The sequence below is a fragment of the Dichomitus squalens genome, assembly GCF_000275845.1.
Source record: "Dichomitus squalens LYAD-421 SS1 unplaced genomic scaffold DICSQscaffold_3, whole genome shotgun sequence".
Classification (NCBI taxonomy): Eukaryota; Fungi; Basidiomycota; class Agaricomycetes; order Polyporales; family Polyporaceae; genus Dichomitus; species Dichomitus squalens.
The window spans coordinates 736,431-750,642 of record NW_006766885.1 but is presented as its reverse complement, the minus strand read 5'-3'; the positions used below and the strand labels follow the sequence as shown (position 1 = coordinate 750,642).

General features: G+C 57.5%; 6 protein-coding genes across 6 annotated transcripts; 3 read left to right on the top strand and 3 right to left on the bottom strand.

Moving 5' to 3' along the window:
• Nucleotides 1-303: 303 nt before the first annotated feature.
• On the top strand, nucleotides 304-3,473 carry DICSQDRAFT_132779 (kinase-like protein). The gene is made up of 8 exons (XM_007361800.1): nucleotides 304-432; nucleotides 510-580; nucleotides 637-959; nucleotides 1,051-1,142; nucleotides 1,199-1,353; nucleotides 1,415-1,493; nucleotides 1,544-1,626; nucleotides 1,684-3,473. Exons 1-8 carry the CDS (start codon nucleotides 337-339, stop codon nucleotides 3,221-3,223), a joined length of 2,439 nt encoding a protein of 812 aa, XP_007361862.1. The 5' UTR covers nucleotides 304-336; the 3' UTR covers nucleotides 3,224-3,473.
• A 173-nt stretch (nucleotides 3,474-3,646) lies between these two features.
• DICSQDRAFT_132777 (glucosamine-6-phosphate isomerase) lies at nucleotides 3,647-5,594 on the top strand. Its single transcript, XM_007361799.1, has 6 exons — nucleotides 3,647-4,054; nucleotides 4,114-4,177; nucleotides 4,245-4,361; nucleotides 4,444-4,547; nucleotides 4,647-4,805; nucleotides 4,881-5,594. The coding sequence occupies exons 1-6, from the start codon at nucleotides 4,051-4,053 to the stop codon at nucleotides 5,288-5,290; spliced, it is 858 nt and encodes a 285-aa protein (XP_007361861.1). The 5' UTR covers nucleotides 3,647-4,050; the 3' UTR covers nucleotides 5,291-5,594.
• DICSQDRAFT_132776 (40S ribosomal protein S2) lies at nucleotides 5,552-6,922 on the bottom strand. The gene is made up of 4 exons (XM_007361798.1): nucleotides 6,798-6,922; nucleotides 6,546-6,688; nucleotides 5,841-6,479; nucleotides 5,552-5,784 (listed from the first exon to the last, which is right to left on the bottom strand). The coding sequence occupies exons 2-4, from the start codon at nucleotides 6,679-6,681 to the stop codon at nucleotides 5,672-5,674; spliced, it is 888 nt and encodes a 295-aa protein (XP_007361860.1). The 5' UTR covers nucleotides 6,682-6,688; nucleotides 6,798-6,922; the 3' UTR covers nucleotides 5,552-5,671.
• A 169-nt stretch (nucleotides 6,923-7,091) lies between these two features.
• Nucleotides 7,092-8,328, bottom strand: DICSQDRAFT_98867 (Homocysteine S-methyltransferase; the record flags this gene model as incomplete). Its single annotated transcript, XM_007361797.1, has 2 exons — nucleotides 7,092-8,106; nucleotides 8,165-8,328. The coding sequence occupies 2 exons, from the start codon at nucleotides 8,326-8,328 to the stop codon at nucleotides 7,116-7,118; spliced, it is 1,155 nt and encodes a 384-aa protein (XP_007361859.1). The 3' UTR covers nucleotides 7,092-7,115.
• Nucleotides 8,329-8,877: 549 nt separating this feature from the next.
• DICSQDRAFT_166274 (uncharacterized protein) lies at nucleotides 8,878-10,401 on the top strand (the record flags this gene model as incomplete). Its single annotated transcript, XM_007361796.1, has 8 exons — nucleotides 8,878-9,049; nucleotides 9,125-9,253; nucleotides 9,312-9,402; nucleotides 9,470-9,530; nucleotides 9,595-9,788; nucleotides 9,875-9,954; nucleotides 10,029-10,203; nucleotides 10,287-10,401. The coding sequence occupies 8 exons, from the start codon at nucleotides 8,878-8,880 to the stop codon at nucleotides 10,399-10,401; spliced, it is 1,017 nt and encodes a 338-aa protein (XP_007361858.1).
• Nucleotides 10,402-10,662: 261 nt separating this feature from the next.
• DICSQDRAFT_159424 (amino acid permease) lies at nucleotides 10,663-13,129 on the bottom strand (the record flags this gene model as incomplete). The annotated part of the gene is made up of 14 exons (XM_007361795.1): nucleotides 12,899-13,129; nucleotides 12,833-12,840; nucleotides 12,665-12,777; nucleotides 12,506-12,614; nucleotides 12,390-12,453; nucleotides 12,257-12,333; nucleotides 11,953-12,203; nucleotides 11,683-11,898; nucleotides 11,544-11,619; nucleotides 11,325-11,484; nucleotides 11,106-11,274; nucleotides 10,841-11,022; nucleotides 10,736-10,787; nucleotides 10,663-10,689 (listed from the first exon to the last, which is right to left on the bottom strand). Exons 1-14 carry the CDS (start codon nucleotides 13,033-13,035, stop codon nucleotides 10,663-10,665), a joined length of 1,641 nt encoding a protein of 546 aa, XP_007361857.1. The 5' UTR covers nucleotides 13,036-13,129.
• Between the last annotated feature and the right edge of the window lie 1,083 nt (nucleotides 13,130-14,212).

The window sequence follows — 14,212 nt, the reverse complement described above, 5'->3', positions numbered from 1 at the left end:
CGAAGACATTGGGTGCCCATTTGAGTGCCCGTTCAAAGGCAAATATTGGCATACGGCTGACCTAAAAGCACTAGTGGCACATATTGTAGGCGAAGAAGCCCATGTGCGTCGTAAAACCCGTAAGCGTTGTTCTCCGGTTCGGAGTACCTGTGAGTACGTAGTGCGACGCGTGAGGGGGGGACGCGATCAGGTGACGAGGGACGAGACACGGGCGCCTTTGTGATGGGTGGGCGCTGGTGTTGGAAATGGAATGCGGATGTTTCTGGCTGGGCGGCTCTTGCACATCGACGTTGCCCTCTCCAGTCTCCCTCTCCCGCCTTTCCCGCCTCTCCCGCCATGGCCTCTCCGCTGGACCTCTACGAGCCTCTTGATGTTGTCGGTAACGGCTCTTTTGGCATCATTCGCAAGGTACGACGGAAGGCGGACGGTCTCGTAAGTGTCGCTCCAGCAACTTCACCACATTTGTGGCAGACAAACGCCAGTAGTCTGAACCCGCGGGTGGCTGGCAGATCTTCGCGCGCAAGGAACTCAACTTCGAACGCATGACAGAGCGCGACCGCAAGCAGATTGTTGCTGAAGTGTGAGTGTCTCGCCGTCGTACCACCCGACCACCGCACCGACCTCCCCTTCTTCTAGTAACATCCTCAAGGATCTCCATCACGAACACATCGTACGCTATCACGACCGACACGTTGACCGCGATGCAGGCATCCTTTACATCCTCATGGAATTTTGCGGAGGCGGCGACCTCTCCACTGTCATCAAGCAAGCCCAGCGCCATAACCGACTCATCCCCGAAGACACCATCTGGAACTATTTTATGCAAATCCTCCTCGCGCTCAACTACTGTCACCACCCCAATAGCGGACACGGGAGGACAAGTAGTGTGGGGACGCCAGACAGCGACGGCAAAGAGAAGAGGGCACAGATTCTTCACCGTGACTTGAAGCCGGACAACGGTACGTAATCTTCTCTATCGTGCATAGTCGCCGTCTCTTGGGACGTACCTTTGCGTTACACGAAGAATAATTCTGAGTATGTCGCCTACAGTGTTCCTTGATGAAGGCAACCTTGTCAAGCTCGGTGACTTTGGTCTCTCGAAAGCCCTCCCACAAGCCAGCTTCGCCCAAACATACGTTGGGGTATGTATCATTCACTCATGGCACCACGAGGTCAGAGCACTCACCTGTTCTCCCAGACGCCATACTATATGTCCCCAGAACTCATGCAAGAAAAGGCGTACGACTCAAAATCAGACATCTGGTCATTAGGATGCTTGGTTTACGAGCTGTGCGCACTCAAACCACCATTCCATGAAGCGAAGACACACGCAGAACTCAGCATCCTTATCCGGTGCGGTTGCCCGCGTTCACTCGCTGTATGGTCCCTCCCTACTCACTCGTGAATCGTGTAGCAATGGTCGCATACCTCCATTACCGAAGGGCTACAGTCCAGCACTCACCGCCGTCATCAAGTCGATGCTCAACCTCAACGTAAGCTTCGCGTACTCTTACTGTACGTGGCGAAGCTGAGTCGCTTCTAGCCCGCCATGCGTCCGTCCGCTAGCCAACTCCTGCAACACGAGCGCATCGACCTCGCGTACAAGGTCTTCGAGACCCAGAAGATGTAAGTCAGACCTACCGCCTCCGGTCGGGCCTTCCGCTAACGCAGCAAGTCATGCAGGCTCAACACCGTCAAGTCGCATAAGAGCAGCCTCCTCGCAAAAGAACGCGACCTCGTCGCACGAGAAACGACCCTCGCCGAGCGCGAGGCGAAGCTCGCTGCGGTCGTCGCGCAGAAGGACGAGGAGCTCGCGTCGCTCCGCACCGTGCTCGCCACCGCGGAGTCCACACTGCAGCAGCGCGTCCGGCAGGCCGTCGCGCGGCGCGACGAGGAGCTGCGCGCGATGGTGCTCAAGCAGGAGCAGGAGGTCGCGGAGCGCATGACGCGCCGCGAGCAGGAGATCATGGACGCCGTCAGGCGGCGGGAGGAGGAGATGGCGCGGATGTGGGCTGAGTGGGAGCGCCAGACGAGGGAGGGCATGGGCCGCGCCGTCGAGGAGCGCATGCAGTGGGTCCAGCAGCGTGCGGAGGAGCTCGAGCGTGAGCGGCTGCAGCTCGACGGCGTGCGGCGCGAGCTCGACGCGAAGATGAAGGCGCTGGAGGCTGCGCCTGCGGTCACGGGGGTAGGGGAGAGGAGGACGAGGTCAAAGAACCCGCTGGAGGAGGTCAAGAACATCATGGCGCCCCTCAGCCGTCTGGCGGACTCGCCGGAGCCGATCAGGGCCGCGCCGTACAAGCTGCCCGAGTTCAAGACGCCGATGCCGACCAAGTCGGTGAACCTCGACCTCGAGATGGCGCCGCCGTCGGCGATGAAGGGCGTCATCCTCACCGCGACGGGCGAGCCCGTCGCCACCCCGACCCAGGCCGAGCTCGCGAAGCTGTTCGTGGAGACGCCCAGGGTCGGCCTGAACTTCGCGAAGATCTTCGACTTCGACGCGGAGGAGAGCGGCGAGAGCGAGGGCGAGCTCGACGAGGACGGGTACGAGACGGACAGCAGGCCGCGCGGGAGCAGGCGGGACAAGGACAAGGACGCGGAGGAGTCGGACGGCGAGAGCACGCCGACGCAGTCGACGGCGAGCAGCACCTCGAGCGCCGGAAACGCGACGCTGACGGCGGCGCCTGCGGTGAAGCCGACCCGGCTACGCCGCCCCTCCATTCGCGCTGCGTCTGCGTCTGCGGCAGTGCGCTCGGCGAGCGCCGCAGTGGAGGCGGGGAGCTCGTCGTCGAGTTCCGCGCGCAACAAGGTGAAGCGTGCAGCCTCGACGTCTGCCGTGACGTCTGCGTCTGCGTCTGTCGCCCCCGCCAAGACGGCCGCTGCGTCGGTCGCATCGCTCGCGCAGGCACCAGAGCCGAAGTACGATTCTAATGACGTGGAGAACCTGCCGAGCCCGTTCCTCAAGAAGGTGGAGGACCGCGCGGCGCCTGCACCAACCGCGAGCAAGCCCGCGACGGCGGCGAGAACGGGCCCGAGGAAAAGCGGGACGACGTTGCGCGCGATGGCGGCGATGAACGCGGCGAAGGCGAGCTCGCGCGCACCGTCGTCGAGCGCGAGCATGGGGAACCTAGCGGGCAATTCTGCGTCGACGGCGGTCCGGTCGTCCATCGCGAAGGCGCAGAGGGCGAACGAGGAGGCGCGGAAAGCGCTGGGAACGCGAGCGTGACGAACGTCCTCATGCGATGTGAAAGCGAGGCAGCTCGCTAGGACATGAACAGTTACGACTTGCGCGTGCAGAACTCTGTGCGCGCGACTTGAATGCTCTCCTGGGACACCCCTTACGCTGTCGACGGTGATGATGTTTCTCCACGAGTGCTGCTGTTGTTCGTTTGACGGCTGACCAGCTGTTGTTTGGGATACGCGCGATATACGTAATGTTATATACCTTTGGGTCTGTGCATATGATCACTGTACACTACTACTACACGATCTGCAATACTGTTTCGTGAGTAAGTAGAGGAGTCATTTGGCTCTGGGTGGTCGGACCGGAGGAAGGTGGGCCTGATCCCGATGAGTGGCGCAGGCCGCGGCGGCTGCGCGAGCACACAGCTCTTCGCTCTATCCCGCGACTGGATTGGATGTCGATTTGCTCAGGACGAGGCTGGCACATGGCATCTCTGGGCACGTTGCTCTCGACGCGCCAACCCCGCCGGTCAGGGCACCGTTCTAAGCTCTGGTGCCGCGCGAGCACGCTGGGGACGATCGATATGCGCACGAAGGCTATCGAAGAAGGCCAGGGAGGCATATGGAGACTTGGGTTCCAGAACCGAGCAGCCGCGCCGTATGCGCCCCAGTGCGCGTGCTATCATCCGGCCACCGAGGGCGACATAAGGTTGTCGTCGATCGCGGACGCCCCGACCTAATTATCTGCGCCCTGCAGCCCTCCCCGTCCTCCCCTCTTCATCCGCTGTCGCGACGCCCTCGAGCTCGCTGTCCTCGCTAGCCCAGCTGCTCGTCCAGTTCCCTGTCCCGCCACCCGAAAGCTAATCAGCCATGCGTACGACCGCCTCCTCGCGGCTCATCAAGCGACCGTACTGATTGGCATCCATTGGGCAGGTCTCATCATCCGCGACGACCCTGCCGCTGTCGGCGAGTACATCGGGAACTACATCGCCAAGCGGTATGTGGCCATATGTATCCGTGTTGGTCCGCCGTGCAAGCTCGCGAGGCTGATCGGCCCCGGGCAGCATAAACGCGTTCAACCCGACGCCCGAGAAGCCGTTCGTCCTCGGCCTCCCGACGGGCTCGTCCCCCATCCCGACGTACAAGCACCTCATCGGGCTCGTCAAGGCGGGCAAGCTCTCGTAAGTGTTTTTTTTTCACCCCTCGCCCTCCACGCACAGCACGCGCGCGGCCCTGCTGACGGGACGACGGGCGGACGGGCAGGTTCAAGAACGTCGTGACGTTCAACATGGACGAGTACGTCGGCCTCCCGGAGGACCACCCCGAGTCCTACCACACCTTCATGTTCCGCGAATTCTTCTCGCACAGTGCGTAGCCCCCCACCTCTCTTTCTCATCCGCCCCCGCTTCGCGCGCGCTCCGACGTTGACTGCGAGCCCCCTCCTTCCCTCCCCCGCGTGCGCGCAGTCGACATCCCGCCATCCCAGGTGAACATCCTGAACGGGAACGCAAAGGATCTCATCAAGGAGTGCAGGGAGTACGAGGAGAAGATCAAGAAGCACGGCGGCATCGAGCTCTTCCTCGGCGGCATCGGCGAGGACGGGCACATCGCGTTCAACGAGCCCGGTAAGTCACCCCTTCTCCGCCTCCCCCTGCTGCTGCTGCACCCGAACCTCACACCCACGCGCACCGCCGCGCCAGGCTCCTCCCTCGCCTCGCGCACGCGCATCAAGACGCTCGCGTACGACACCATCCTCGCCAACGCGCGCTTCTTCAACAACGACGTCGCCGCGGTCCCGCGCATGGCGCTCACCGTCGGCGTCGCGACCGTGCTCGACTCGCGCGAGGTCGTCGTCGTCGTCACCGGCCAGCGCAAGGCCCTCGCGCTCTCCAAGGCCATCGAGGAGGGCGTCAACCACCTCTGGACGCTCTCCGCGCTCCAGCTGCACCCCTGGGCGCTCATCGTCGTCGACGAGGACGCCACCGCCGAGCTCCATGTCAAGACCGTCAAGTACTTCAAGTCCATCGAGCGCGTGCAGGACGAGGTTGAGGCTACCCACGCAGCGCTGGCGAAGCAGGGCGTCGACGAGCCCGTCGGCAGCATGGAGTGAGTATCTTCACTCTCGTAGATATCGTCGTTTACAGTATATACTGGGACTACAAGGGGCTAGGAAGAAGTGAGGAAGTCAGCCTGTAATATCCAATGGACGTACCTATCTCTTGGCGGACTGCAATCGTCACCGCATGTAACACAAACACGTTTGTCCGTCAATATCGCATGCAGAGGCTACCGGTGCATGATAGTCGGACAGAAGACAAGAATCAAGTGAAAAAGCATGTCGTGTTGGTCATACGCTGTACATAGTTTTGCGTCAATAAAAAGGCGTGAGGATGGGCATGTCAACATGGACATGGACTCCAGAGTACAACACAGCATTGCTGAACAGCGACCAGTAGTGGCGACACCAGAAGACTAGCAGTCCCTAAGACGTTTATTCCCAACCACCAGTACCCGCAGGCTCCGCACCCCATCCGGTAGCAGCAGGCTCTGCTGACCAGTCAGTGGGACCAGCGGCAGCGGGCTCCGCAGACCAATCGAGGCCACCTTCGTGTCAACCCCGTCAGTACCATCTTGAAACAAGTCTACAAGGATATACTCACCCTCGCCGGCAACCAAACCGGGGTTAATACCACCCGCTTGAGGAGCAGAGGTGACGTCCCAGTCGGTGATGGGCGCCTCAACCTGCTCGCCGGCAGTGGCCGCAGCCTTCGCGGCGGCCTCCTCCTGTTGCTGCTTCTCAACCTCCTCGGGGTCCCGATAGAAGAACATGTCGACCATGACGTTCCAGCCATCGGACGTGCGGGGGATGGTACCGCGAAGACGGAGGACCTCACGGGCAAGGAGCCACCAAGCAAGACCGACAGAGTGACGAGACTTGTTGTTGATGGGGATCGCGACGTCAACGAACTTCAGGGGAGCGTCAGTGTCGCAGAACGCGATGACGGGGATGTTGACGTAAGAGGCCTCGCGGATAGCCTGGTGGTCAACGCGGGGGTCGGTGACGACGATGAGACGGGGCTCCTTGAACGAGCGGGTGATATAATTGGTAAAGCTACCGGGGGTGAAACGGCCAGCAATCGCCTGCGCGCCGGTGTTCGCGGCAAACTTGAGGACGGCACGGTGACCGTATGGGCGGGCAGAAATTACACAGACATCGTTCGGGTTTTCGATGGCAGCGATGACACGAGCGGCGAAAACAAGCTTCTCCCAGGTCTTTCCGATATTGATGATGTGAGGGCCTGAACATCGCGACGTAATTGCGTTTGAGCCATGCTGCCCGCAGAGGGCATTCAGATTTCACTGACCGTCAGACCTCCGCTTCCAAACGTAAGGAAGCATCTGCTTGTCGCAGTTCTTGCTGCCAATGTGCGACTGAGCCGCGAGGAGAAGCTGGATCTCCTCATCGGTGGCACTGAGGACGGAGGGGAGTTTTGACGACATGGCGGACCTGGGGGAAGGAGGCTATCAACATCTAAACCTCGCACCTGCCATCCAGCCCAATCCCATTGGCCATTCCTCCCGTACTTCCGCCACACCAACATGAAGGTAACACTCACCGCTGTGGGTTTGTTTTGAGGACGTCGGCGCGGGCGACGGGCAGTCTTTCGGGCGACTCTTGTGCGTTGCGGTACACGGCGACCAGATAGTCTGCCCGCACACTCGTCGAGCCCCCGGCAATGGCCGGAGGCGGCTCCGGGGTCCCGCGCAACGAAGTGCCTATTTGGTATATACTCCCTTCCGGCGCTTCCTCACTTCGCTGAAGCCTGCGCTGGACAGGACACTACCCTCCGACAGCGGCATGATTCCTCAACTGTATTGCAATGTACTATCTTGAATACAGCTCTCATCATGCAAACTGATACATTCTTATGCTGCTACTCGAATTGGTTGCGCAACTCGTTCCTCAGCTCTGATATCTCGTCAGGTCCAGTCTTGCAGCATCCTCCTACAGCGATTCCTCCCCATACTCCGTCCCGAGCGTTGTCCATCACCGCAGCGCATAGGTGCGTCGCCCATCCAGACACGCCCTCCCTCTGCCCCAGCCAAGAATGCGTCTCTGGGTTGTAAACGTCGCCGCCGTTCGGATACAAAACCAGCCATGGTTTCACTCCGTGCAACTCCCAGGACCGCCTCGCCACGTCTCGTGCCTCCTGTAGCAGCGGCGGTAGAAATTCTGGACTGGTGCAGTTGATTCCGAACCCCCACGGGACACTTAGCCGCTCGTCCTCACCGAGCAAGGCAGCTTCCGCGACCTCGGCAACGGTCGCCTGTCCTCCCCCAGGTTTCATTTCTGGATAACGTCCGTCGGGGTATACGGTGCTGATCCACCATCGCTTCATCGTGTTCACTTCAGACGCGCCGGATCGTGCCACTTGCTCCAGCCCTTTCGTCTTCTGTAGTTTGGCTACCGCTCGCCTTATTCCTGTGATCTCCCTGCGTAGGGGTACCGTCTCGAAGGCGACGAAATCTATCTCATCCCACACCTCCCTGTTTTCGGCGAATACTTCCAGCCGTTCGTAGTGGAACTCTTCCAGGGCTTCTATCGCCATGCTCAGCTGCTTTAGCCCTTCCTCGGTGTCGCTGAATACGTTCGACTCGAAGGCGCCCGAAGAAGCTGGTCCGAAAGGCGGAGGATAGAATCCGTTGAACTCTTGTGCCGGAGAGAGAGTGCCTCCATACGGACCCAGGGATAGAGCAATCTTCACCCTCCGCGATGGCTCCGCGTCGGTCCCACCGTTTTGTCCTATCTCCTGGAGGTACCGCCGCTTGGCCTCGATTGCTAATTTGACTGCTTCAAGCATGAGGCGTTTCGCGTCTTCGCGCGAGTATCCTGCTATCTCGTACGTGCGATATGCTGCTTGATACCTATTGCGGTGTTATTTTCTTTTCTGTTTGTCTCCTGAATGAGAGAGGTCGAACCCACGTGGATGTGGTGATGACATCCACCCCCGCGCGCAGGAATGCTAGATGCGCGGAGATGATTGCCTCGGGGTCTTTGTCAACTGGAGTAGCAGACCATAACGGATAACCGAGCTTCTGGCGGAAAACATCTTCGAGCGTCGTGCCCTGGACGGACAGTGATGTCATGTCAAGAGCGAGCATAACGAGTTTCTCTCATTTACCAGACCGCCATCTAAGAGGAGGAGTGGGGGCGCGGGGAGCGTTGCCATAGCTGAGGCTGAGTAAGGACAAGGAGGAGCAAGAGGCACAACGAAGTCTACAGCGGTTGAGGTTATCGTGTCTCGCGCGCACAGGCATACCGCCAGTGGTGTAATCGATCGCGTAATCGTGATGACGATCCCTGCTACAAGGCTGAACTCTACCACATATAAGCAAGTACTACTTTCCCGACGAATATCTTCGAGCGTACAAGCCCTGCTTACGAATTCGAATGTTTCACCCCTGCAATTACAGGACTGCATATTTGTATCGTAACTGCAAAAGCGAGCACGCAACTGCCTGCGTGCGTGGCTACGTAGCATGTTACGCCCAGTTGCAAACCTCTCTGATCAGGCCAATGCACCCGCGAGACCGTGCCCCGTGCCCCGTGCCCCTCCGGCCACCCATATATAACTCACCTTTCAGGAAGATCCTAAGGTCTCCTTAGTCACCCTTAGCGATCGCTATCAGTACAACATGTCCCTGCATCCAGAATTTGCAGCAGCTTTCGCAGAGCTCCAGGCGCATGCAGCTGCGGCTCAGGCAAACAACTCAACGGCAGCAGAGCCTGACTTGCTATCGGAGCGAGCGCGGCTGGCACAGGCGGCTCGCCACCTCCAGGCGGTCTACGCAGGGGATCTGCCTCCGGGTGAGTCTTACCCCGTTTCCACTTGCTTTCGGCTGCGACTTGACAAATATTCCTCATGCTTGATACTTCGTCTAGAGTCCACCTACACGTTTGAAGATCATAAGGTACTAGTCGAGAATGGCGAGATTAACGTGCGCGTTGTCGTGCCGACCTCCGAAGACAAGGAGAAGACGTTCCCCGTGTTAGTCTGGTTCCATGGTGGAGGTAAAGTGATTGGCACATCTTCTTGGACTATGGCCTCATCCTGTGTGTCCGTCTACAGGTTGGGTTGCCGGAGATGTGTCGTTCGATGACTATCAGCTTCGAACCTTGTCGGTCGAGCTCCAGGTCGTCACAGTCAATGTTGAATACCGGTTGAGTCGATATCCTGGATCCCTAGAAAAGCTCGTCTAGGACTGACGTCTAACCTCTTGTTTGCAGACTGGCTCCCGAGCATCCGTTCCCTGTATCCCTCAATGATTGCCTGGCAGCCCTCAAGTGGGTGGGTATTGGAGTTGCCCTAGTCGCCAGTAGTGATTGCGCCACCGACTAACCGTCGAGGACAGACTGTGGAGAACGCCGCCTCCATCCACGTCGACCCGTCCAAGGGCTTCATCATCGGCGGCGACTCCGCAGGGGGCAACTTGACAGTGACTCTCGCTCACGTCGTTCGGGATCACCCGTTCTTCAAGGACCACCCGCTCACAGGTCAAGTTCCCCGTGAGCCGATGATCATCCATCCGGATACGTACCCAGAAGAGTAAGCACCAACGTCTCCGTCAATAGATCATCGCATCATCAGTCTCCCTGCCTGTACTCTATGCTGAACCTACTCTACATCGACAGGATCAAGGCAGAGCTCTGCGCCATGGAGGAGAATCGTGCTAACCCGACTCTGACCAAAGATCAGATGCTGTTCTACGCATGTGCGCCTCCTTCGTTTTCCTTCCAGATTCCGCTCTCATCTAGCTGACTACGATCGTGCTTCACCATCTTCTAGCCCTATACAACCCCCCTCGTTTCGACGACCCACGCGCCATGCCCTACTTTTTCCCCTCGCACGCCGGCGTCGCCCCCGCGTACATTCAGTACAACGAGCGCGATCCCCTCCGGGACGACGCAGTCGTCCTCGAGAAGCTTCTCAAGCAGGCCGGTGTCAAGGTCAAGATCACGATGTACGTCCAGCCCGTCTCCTTCCGCTTCCCTGACTGCACCTGCAGGCTCCTAGTGCTCGCAGGCTTGCTCACCACGCTTGCAGGTACCCAGACCTCCCGCATGCTTTCCACTACTTCGCGCCTCACCTCTTCATCTCGAAGCAGGTATTCCGGGACACGATCGAGGGCGTCAAGTGGCTCTTGGCTGGTGCCCTCTGAGAAGTCCTCTGAAGCGTCCTGTCGGAAATACTTATATGAACCATTGGCCCGCGTGGTGTTGACTGTCTACACAATCAAGAAGGACGAAAATGAATCAGGAAACTGTACAAGTAGATAACGACATTGTGATTTGTTTCCAAGTGGTGTACACGATATTTGAACATGTCTGGTATCGTTTACATGGACTCGTAATTATTGCAGAAGACACTCGGTCACTTCACCGTGACCAGGAATGGTGATATGTCCTGACACTGTAAGCCCTCACGTCTGCGTCATTGTGCGCCGCTTCTATCAGCGAAAAATATCCAGGGGCAGTAGCATCGGTCACACGTACTAGCCATTGCCAGAAGCGCTCGATCCAATTGCGTGGTTTGGGCTCTTCGTAGCTGTAATGAGGATATGTAAGTAAGCGCCTTGGCAATCGTTCCAAGCCACGTACGACGCGTCCAATACTTCTTGAAGCCCTGACTTGAAGTCCATCTCGGCATACGGCATGAAGGGTATGCGCGTCCACAGCTTTGCGCCGGCATATAGCACGCAGAACGCAGCAATTGGGAAGTAGTTTGTCACAAACGTGTCGGTGCGCCAATGTCCCTTGAGAAAGACAGACCATCCACTGAACTGAATTTGATAACGATTGGCGCAGAACATGAATAGCCTGAACCGCCATAAGGGAATAAGGGAATTGGGCATGATGCACTTACTAAGATGACCACAGCACAACCGACGGCAGCGTACCATGCGGTAAACGGTTGGAAAGGCGAGCGGTAGGGTAGTCTCTTCCGGTCAATGCCTCGAACCAGAAGACCGCGGTAAAATCGCAGATAGGTGATCGCAATTCCGAGCCAACTGGAGAGGCCTGCCACAGCGCACCTGAGGGAAGGATCAGCTTATATGCGCACCAATATCTCGCGACTCCTCACATGTTCGCAAACCAGCCGAAAACCTTCCCACTACCGCTTTGGATACCCATGTACGCCAGCAAAGCGAAGGAGGCGGACGTACACAATGCTACCCACGGTAGGCCGTAATGAGTAACCTTCAAGAAGATTTTTGGGGCATTGCCGTTCAACGCCAGACCGTCTAAATTCCGTAATGCTAGTCGGCGATGCGCTCGTACATAGACGGGGAAACCTACTCACAGAGTGCACGGGAACTGACGTATAGCTGACTGTTTCCTGCAGACCATGCCGACGTGAGGATGACCGCGTTGATAATCTGTAAGCAACCCGTGCATCAGCAAGGCAAACTGATGGTGTCAGCGGAAAGGTCAAATCGCACTGAGGGAAGAACCTTGATTCCAGCGTTGTTTATGGCAATTACAAATGGTGAAGCGGCCGCTGTTCCGTCGGCGATGTTCAGCCTCTCGTCGGTTGATGGAACCAATAGGCCGATGATAGCAACACCGCCGACATAGAACAAGAGCAGCCTGATGTAGACATTGCGAATGGCTTTTGGAATGCTTCTCAGTGGGTTCTTGACCTCTGCCCCAGCGATCTTCGGATAGCGAGTTTGATTAGTGCATGCTGGCTAGGTATCGCTGAAGCTTACCGCCACGACCTCCGTTCCTATGAACGAGAACGCTGCTTGCAACATGACAGCAACGAATCCAAGGGACTGTCCTTTGATCCCCGAAATGCCATCGAACTGCACGAACGGCCCAGGATTTCTCCAGTACCGGAAGCCAATGCGGTCGTGACTGGGGCCACCACCCAAGTCGAGGACAATACCGAGGATGATCAACCCAGTGATGGTGATGACCTTTATGGATGCGAAGATGAACTCGGCCTCCCCGTATACACCTGATGTGTATATTGATGTTTCGAGCAGCAGAGGAAGTACGACGTGGGCCTACCGACGCCGAAGACGTTGATCAATAGCACGACTATGAGGCACATCGTAATCCAGACGGCAGGATTCACTGTCTTGTTCCTGAAAAAGGGTGTCTTTGCACAATGGGCTTGGCGAATTCTAGAGATGCAGCATACCAGTAACTGATTACGACAGATGCAGCGCTTAGCTCCGCCGGGAGGATAATCGTCCAGTTGTACCCTACGTACCCATGTATAGGAAGTCACCGCTTGAAAAATGACACAAGACGTACAGTATAGCCAGCCCAGAGAGAATGACAGGGCCGGGTCCACGAATCGTTCCGCGAATGTGAGGTGTCCTCCAGGTACAGGCAGGAACGCTGCCATCTCTCCCAGAGAAACCTATTGACATGGCCTTAGCGGGCTGCTATGCTGGATATTTGACTGCTCACCATGACTGTGTAGCATAAAGACCCGACGACAATGTATCCAAGCAGCATGCCGACAGGCCCACCACTTTGCAACGCACTTGCCGTGCCGAGGAATAGACCAGTGCCAATGATGCCTATTGTGGTGTCATGGGTGAGCTGGAGATACTATAAAGAAAACAACGCTCTTACCTCCAATGCTGGGGAATAATCGAACCGATGAGTATATGCACCGTAATGGTATGTGGCTCTACTTGCCTGATCATGGCAATATGTCGGTTTTTCATCTTTCGGCGGAGGACATTTTGACCTGCTTCCCCTTCAAAGTCTGACGAAACGGACTCTGGGGCCTTCCTGACGGTGAGCGACCCTTCTTTCTCGTTTTCGACGGACATGGTTGCGGTAGCCTCAGAGGGGAAGATTGTGGCGGAGAGACGACAAGATTCCGGCGCCGAGCAGACGAGTAGCACGTCGAGAGCTGCTCTCACCACAACGTCGCTCACAAGACCGTTGTATATTCAGGTCATATCATTCATACCGCGCGCTAGACTAAGCCCCGAACATGATGCTTTCCCTCGACACATACGCGCCCCCACACACAGAAGATCAGGCGAAAAATCTCGGTTGCCTATGGGCGTGCCGTGTCCGGTGCTGTCGGGTAACTTGAGCCTTGACTGGCGCCATGGCCCGCGAAGCACAAAGCCCTGTACACGCGGAAAGTCCAGCTACGACTATGATGAGTTCGTTTGCGTTTTGGATGGGGCAACTTACTTAGTTACCGAGTAGCAAACTTGCCAGTGGCTATTCTTGCCACTCTCTCGCGCATAGTCAATTCTCTAGCCTCGAATGTTCGCGCTGCATCCGTTACTGCACCCGAAGAGCGGGCAACGAGACTAGTGATAGATATGGAGCTTGCACTAGCGCAGAGCCTGAGCGTCTAGCTGTGGGAGTCGAGCAAAGCGGACTGTACACGCGCTACGTCGCCAGCAGTACGGCTATTTGCAGTGGTAAGAGGTATGTCTGAGGATGAGACACGAGACTTTCGTAACACAATGTGTGGGCGATACGCTGCTGGGAGCTATCAATAGCACCGCAATTAGACGTTGATAGGCGTGTTCAATTCTTGTCGCTCGCTCATTTCCTCGTGCGCCTACCGGGCGTCTGCCTACCTGGATTCAAGGTCAGATCAAGCGCCTGTACTATGTAGCACAGCGAGCAGAGGTGTGCAGGCAGCGGGTGCAACACGACCGCATCAGGGTCGCGAGCTGGGACTGAGGAGCGACGCGAAAGCTTAACAATTCGAAAGATAGAGAGCTCCATGACTCGAGACGCGGAGTCGTCCCGCAAGGCTTACAGTGGCAACCCCAGGTGGCCAGTGAACCGTGTCGTGCCGGATCTGGTTCCGATTTGGGCGCATTGTGTACAATTATTCTCGGTCAACAAGTCTATAACGATCTGCCGACGTCTCCATCCACTTTCTGGACAGATTTTCTGGGTATAACAAATCTAGCATAGGACGGAAACGTCGATCTCGCTGCACCCGCTGCCTGCGCACCTCTGCTCGCTGTGCTA

What these genes read in the sequence shown, in the direction of transcription:
- DICSQDRAFT_132777 (XM_007361799.1), top strand. An exon ending in GTCAAGGCGGGCAAGCTCTC is followed by an intron (nt 4,362 to 4,443) that starts GTAAGTGTTTTT and finishes GCGGACGGGCAG; the next exon opens with GTTCAAGAACGTCGTGACGT. An exon ending in CATCGCGTTCAACGAGCCCG is followed by an intron (nt 4,806 to 4,880) that starts GTAAGTCACCCC and finishes CCGCCGCGCCAG; the next exon opens with GCTCCTCCCTCGCCTCGCGC.
- DICSQDRAFT_132776 (XM_007361798.1), bottom strand. Translation starts at nt 6,681, where the DNA reads ATGTCGTCAAAACTCCCCTCCGTCCTCAGTGCCACCGATGAGGAGATC. An exon ending in TTGGAAGCGGAGGTCTGACG is followed by an intron (nt 6,480 to 6,545) that starts GTCAGTGAAATC and finishes CGCGATGTTCAG; the next exon opens with GCCCTCACATCATCAATATC. An exon ending in CGGTTTGGTTGCCGGCGAGG is followed by an intron (nt 5,785 to 5,840) that starts GTGAGTATATCC and finishes GTTGACACGAAG; the next exon opens with GTGGCCTCGATTGGTCTGCG.
- DICSQDRAFT_132779 (XM_007361800.1), top strand. Translation starts at nt 337, where the DNA reads ATGGCCTCTCCGCTGGACCTCTACGAGCCTCTTGATGTTGTCGGTAAC. An exon ending in AAGCAGATTGTTGCTGAAGT is followed by an intron (nt 581 to 636) that starts GTGAGTGTCTCG and finishes CCCTTCTTCTAG; the next exon opens with TAACATCCTCAAGGATCTCC. An exon ending in TGACTTGAAGCCGGACAACG is followed by an intron (nt 960 to 1,050) that starts GTACGTAATCTT and finishes TGTCGCCTACAG; the next exon opens with TGTTCCTTGATGAAGGCAAC.